Genomic DNA, 6000 nt, shown 5'->3' on the forward strand with positions numbered 1-6000 from the left:
GCAAGTTTAAAACCGAGTATTTCACCAATAGGAGCAAGTAATGTGTATTTATCTCTCCCATTTATCCTCCCATCCAAAGGACGAGTTAAAGAGGCTGTACACGCAGTTGGAGCAACTGAAAACGAGAAACATGGTGGTCGGCAACCCACACCTGACCCGAAAGCTCACGGAAATGGCCGAGGTTGCCCGAGAGACCGAGCAGATGCTCATGGATACGGAGATGCCCAACAACGTGAATGGTGTCCACGAGATATCCTACTCGTTGAACAATAACGGCAGGACAAGAAACTCACAAGCCGATTGGATTTGATAACAAGAGTGTAGATGAACCTAGGATGAACACTGCTGCGGGAGTGCGTTACGTTGGTGTGTTTCAACTACACGTCGAGAAATGTCAAAGAAATAGAAGGGGTGCAGACTGTAGAAAGATAGAGTGGATAATAAGAACTGCCGCCTGTGCGTTTTATTGGAATCAAGAAAACCCTACTCTCTCGTGGTTTCATATAAGCCCTACAATTGTAGACCAGGTGTTTGTTGGAGAGATCACAACCATGTTCTCAAGTTGTAGCTCGTCCCCTTGTAAAGACCACGAGGACAAGTGTAAAAGAAGCACAGTACACAACACCGGTTTCATTTGTTGAGCGTCTTTATACTCTTCGGTGCGGCGTAGTGCGGTTTGGGATTACTTTTGCCGAGTTTTTTTTTAAATGAGGAATCTAGCAGCATCGCTTTTCACATCATCTGCGATGTATTGTAAATGTGTTGGATATTCAAACTTTCCAAGCATCAGGATTTACAAACCCACGGAGTGGTTCCCTGCAATTAAGAATGTCCAACCCGCATCTACTACACAATCAGTTGACAAACAACACGACACCGACACCATGGGGAACACACAGAACATCCCATGTGGAGGAATTGCAGAAGTTAATTTTACCGGTGCATGTTATCTAACCATCGACAGTTTCGTCTTCATGAGAGAAGATAATTTAGAGTGACTTGATTGAACTTAGCCTATCATATTGCAAGGGTTTTCCCTCGTCATCGCTAGCCCCGCCTTTTTATGCAAATGTATGTAAATTACCTTTAAAAACCCCTGTACCAATTGCTTTGGTTGTTGTTGCAATTGGAAGTTTTGTTGTTGTGAATGTTTGTTTGCTTTAATACGTTTTTGAAGAGGCTTGGTAAGAACAATTTGTTGTGATCGAGCTGCTGTTTTATAATTTATACATGTACAAGGCATTCATATCGCAATGGGGAATGATAACTAACTTGCGAAAAACTGAAATTTAATAATGCCCGTCCACTGCTTCGTAATTCAATTTTATACGAGGATTCCTGGCAGATCGTTAACCCGAATACTTTGTGCATATTTCGATTTGCCATATTGAAATAAGCACACGAAGACCGTCCCCCAAATCCCGGACAAGTTATAAACAGTGATCTGACGTATGTGCGGCACGGCTACATTTAGGACTCGGGCTACATTTAGGTGCTGCACAGACATCTTTCTCGAAACCTCGCCACGTTCACAAACTTGTGTTATTGGTGGCGTTATTCACTACAAATCTATACATAATACATGAGCATTAGTACTCATCCACAAACCAATGATGATTTATATATTTAACATATCCATGGATTACAAATGTTTTTTTTTTTTTTTTTTTTTTTTTTTTTGGGGGGGGGGGTATTTGAGATGAGTTCAACTATATAGTGTATGTTACCATCGTCCCCTCAACCCTTCTTCGTGTCAATATTTCAACCAAGTTTAGCCGGGCATACGGTTTGGTGTCTCTGATCGCATCGTCCTAATGTGATATTTCCGTATGGCCAGCTGCCCCTGTCCTATAACGCTGCAGTCTGTTTCCACACCTGTTGGAATTGCATGCCGTATGATTATATTTTCTGCTTAAGCGTAAACCAATCAAAACCATGCATTGGTCCAAGACAAGTGTGCCCCCAGCCACCCCTCACAAAAAATACTGAAAACCTGACAACACGTTAGTTTTTCATGGTTTCTGTTTTACCCAGGTTTCCTTATTAATAGTTGTCAATTCAGGGCACGTCAGAAAGTTAATGTTGCACGGGTTTCACTTCGATGCAGTGTTGGGGCAATAGTTCAGTCCCAGCGAGTCCCTACATCGATGCGGTTGGCGCAAAGTTGGTTGGGGTTACATTTTGGGTTGCGGTTACCTAATGTATAATGTTTGGGCTACCCTATAGTGTCTGGTTCATTGCTAAGGGACTTATTTGATGTGGCTACATTTAGGTTCGGGCTACATTTTACGGTAAAAGGCTCGGGCTACATTTAGATATTGTGCCACCTGTTACAGTGCACTCCACGGTAGCCCAAGATCTTGCAACATCTTAGGCTACTTTTTGGAGCAATAGAACCATGCTACATGTGTCGAGTGCATTTGGCTGACCCCTTGTTCATGAGTTGGCAATAATTTTAATTTGCAAGAAAAACTTTGTGAAATTTTAATTCACAAAGCTATGTGATATTGGTTTGGAATGTAACTACCGTACTATTGGTGCAAAGGTTTTGCTCTGATGTTTTTCACCCAATCAACATTAGTTATCACAAGAACGACCATTGTATATTTAATATTATGCCAGTCGTTCATTGTGCCAATGTTTTGAATAATTCGTTAATATCAAGGTGTGAGTGATAAAGAGAATCAGAAACTTATTTTAAGGAAATTAATTTCAAAAATGTCAATGTCAAAAAATAGTTTGATTTAAAGTACTGCTTTTGAGATCTGGTTGTGACAATACGTGGGCTTTGATGTAAATATATTTCACTAAGACGTGGATATGTATTTTTTTTTTTTTTTGCAACAATGCGGTCGTTATCTTGACATTTTCAGTTTGTATCCTATGGCTTCGAAGATCCACAATGTGAAATATATCTTAACATCTAAGTTATAAGTGGTAAATTAATTAGAAAGTTCTTAGATAATTTAACAATTAAAGCCATTAGACACTTTCGGTAAACAGTATTGTCCAAAGGCCCACACTTCGTCTATCACAATTTATATATAAAATAACAAACCTGTGAAAAATTAGGCTCAATCGGTCATCGGAGTCGGGAGAAAATAACGGGAAAACCCACCCTTGTTTCCGCACGTTTCGCCGTGTCATGACACGTGTTTAGAATAAACCCGTAATCTTTGATATCGAGAATTGATAATTGTTTTAATGTTTTCTCAAAAAGTAAAGCATTTCATGGAATACTATTTCAAGAGAAGTCTTTCACATACCTTCTGTAAACCCTGTAAGTTATTTGTATATCTGTGATATTTGTTTCTGTTCCGAAAGTGTCCAATGGTTTTTAACAAAGAGATGTACTTATGGGGACAAAATGAAAAAATGTCGCGGTTGGAAGGTTGAGATGTTTTGAAAATGTGGTGGTAGCATACAGTCTTCCAGATGATCTTGAGGTGATGTTCTACGATTCCAGAGGCGGACTCATGCAGAATTGGGTACCGTCAGGTATGTCAAATAAAGATGAGCTCCCTTAAGACAGCGGACCACTCTATGTTGTAAAAAATCCAGCAGGTAATCGACTTTGCCCTTTTAATTTAATCCATATGCAGAGTAACTTTAGAGGCAGTGGACACTACTGGTATTAATTACTGAAAACAGTTATTAGCATAAAACCTTACATGGTAATGAGTAATGAGGAGAGGTTGATAGTATAAAACATTGCAAGAAACCGCTCCCTCTGAAGTAACTTAGCTTTCGAGGAAGAAGTAATTTTTCCACAAATTTTTAATTTCGAGACCTCAGTATTAGAATTTGAGGTGTTACAAGAATGTTTTTCTTTCATTATTATCTCGCAACTTTGAAGACCAATTGAGCTCAACTTTTCACAGATTTGTTATTTTATGCATAAATTTAGAAACACCAAGTGAGAAGACTAGTCTTTGACAATTACCAATAGTGTCCACTGTCTTAATTTAAGGTAATTGGCAATTGATCGGAATTCCTCCAAGATGTAGTAGCACCATAAGTAACGGTCAGTCAATAAGGCAGTCTTGATCTTAAGAAACATCTCCTGATTGATAAAGGGTCTACCCCCTCCAAGCTCCCCCAATAGCAACACCCCACACTACTCCAAGCTCAAGCGACAGGGTTGACTAACCTCACGGACGTCGAATACAACTCATTCACAGGAAACAGACTTCCCCCTCCAACCGGACAATAGTAAAAAGTAAAAATTATGAAAAGGGGTTTTACCGGTGTGACAAAGCGAAATGCACTCCTACGGAAAGCAAGGCCGTCGCCATCAGGGGGTTCCCTCTTGGGTTAATATTCACTGCATCGAGAATGTAGTTAGTTAAACCACATCAGCGTTTGGCGTGCAGGTTGGTTGTTTAAGAGAAATGATACGAGTCATGACAAACAGTTATTTTCAACATCGTTCCATATTGCCGGCTGTAAGTGAAGCTGTGGGGCTTGTGCGTTAATTATAATTTGTCTTAATACACCATAACGTGGCAATGGGCCTAATGTCATAGAGCTGCACAATCACAGTAGCTTGAAACAAATTTGCTGACTGGAGTCAGGGCCCAATTTCATCACTCTATAGTAACCTACGATTTATACGCTTACGGATCCATTTGGTACAAGACTATATGAGCCATTTTTTATAAAGTACACAATTACAAGGTAAGCTCACAATACTGCTAATAAGCACAAAACAATCTCGTTTAGAAGAAACATAACCAGCCAACATTCTGTTCTCTTTATATGTTGTTGTGACTCGTACCCAACTCATTTTTGCTTAGCAACGAAATTTGCTGAGCGTTTTTCTGCTAACGACTTTATAAAAATAGGCCCAGGTTATAATTGGTTTCTCTTTTATTGAGTTTTGCGACGGAAACGAAATTGTGCACTAAAGAGGCCCAACGCTGGTGACTTAATTAGTCTATTTGATGTTGTTAAAGTGATGTCTTCGTGCTTTATACTTTTAAACCCAAATAAATCGACCACTCTTGACCGCCGAGAAAAGTTGCCGTAATTGAGCTTTTGCGAGGAATGGGAAATAATGGTGTGAAAATCGGGAACACGTTAATAAACACGCTAAGAAACTTAACCATTACTGGTTGAAGTAAGAATGCTAGAGAGTTTATACTATGGCTGGGTCAGAAAAATAGTGTTTCCCAAGAACATTATTTTCTCGAAACTAGCTACATCTGCTTTTCGTGGAATGTGAACTTGTCATTAGAACTGCGGATGGGATATTCAGTAGGGGCATTTTTTTTCTTCCAGAAGTAATCTGGGTGTTCATGTACAAAGCATGGTTTAATGTTTATAAACAAAAGCATTTTATTCTGAGTGCTACTCACCGTTTTTTTTATATCAATTTCTCCAATCAAAATCAATCGAGATAAAGTATATACCGCTTTTTTTCTTCCACTCAAACGTGGTCACCCGATTTGATGAAAAGTTCACAAGTTTTGTGTATAATGGTATAACCAGTTAACACCAGAGGATAAGAAGGAACTTTACTGTTACAAAAACAGCAACTATCTCTTTAAATGAACATGAACTCACTTTTAAAAATACCCTGACATCAAATATCAGAAAGCCACAGGCGATCAACTGTTAATTTCAGGATATTTTGTCCAGGGGCCTACATTAGTTCGGTGGCCGTCACACTGAGTATATAAAAGGCAATTTTAAATACGTTGAACCTTTCTAGTTTACATTTGTTGAGATGGAAGCTGTCTATTTTCACTTAGCTCGGAGCAACCAAAAAAGTTCCGACCAGACGGTCAACCTCCCCCCTTTTCAGCACTGCATAGATTCACAATGTCCATTGGAGTATTTAATAATATCAATCTAAGTTAAATGTACACTTAAAATCGCTTATCACACATGCAGGAGAGCATGTGGAAGCCTCGCGGTCTCCACTTAATACCGATTTGTTTACGCATTTTTCTGTTCTTCTGGTCATTTTAATGTTCGTCAACTACCTTGTCAACCTGA

At 39.2% G+C, this 6000-nt stretch overlaps 1 protein-coding gene across 1 annotated transcript in view; it reads left to right on the forward strand.

The window, feature by feature from the left end:
• Positions 1 to 3040, forward strand: part of LOC117289634 (probable G-protein coupled receptor CG31760) — an 89972-nt gene extending 86932 nt beyond the window's left edge. Inside the window, exon 11 of the mRNA XM_033770844.1 lies at positions 80 to 3040. Coding sequence (XP_033626735.1) covers positions 80 to 310 — 231 coding nt within the window. The 3' untranslated portion in view covers positions 311 to 3040. The remainder of the gene's footprint in view (positions 1 to 79) is intronic.
• Positions 3041 to 6000: the final 2960 nt, after the last annotated feature.

This window comes from Asterias rubens, chromosome 4 (assembly GCF_902459465.1).
Source record: "Asterias rubens chromosome 4, eAstRub1.3, whole genome shotgun sequence".
In the NCBI taxonomy this organism is placed as follows: Eukaryota; Metazoa; Echinodermata; class Asteroidea; order Forcipulatida; family Asteriidae; genus Asterias; species Asterias rubens.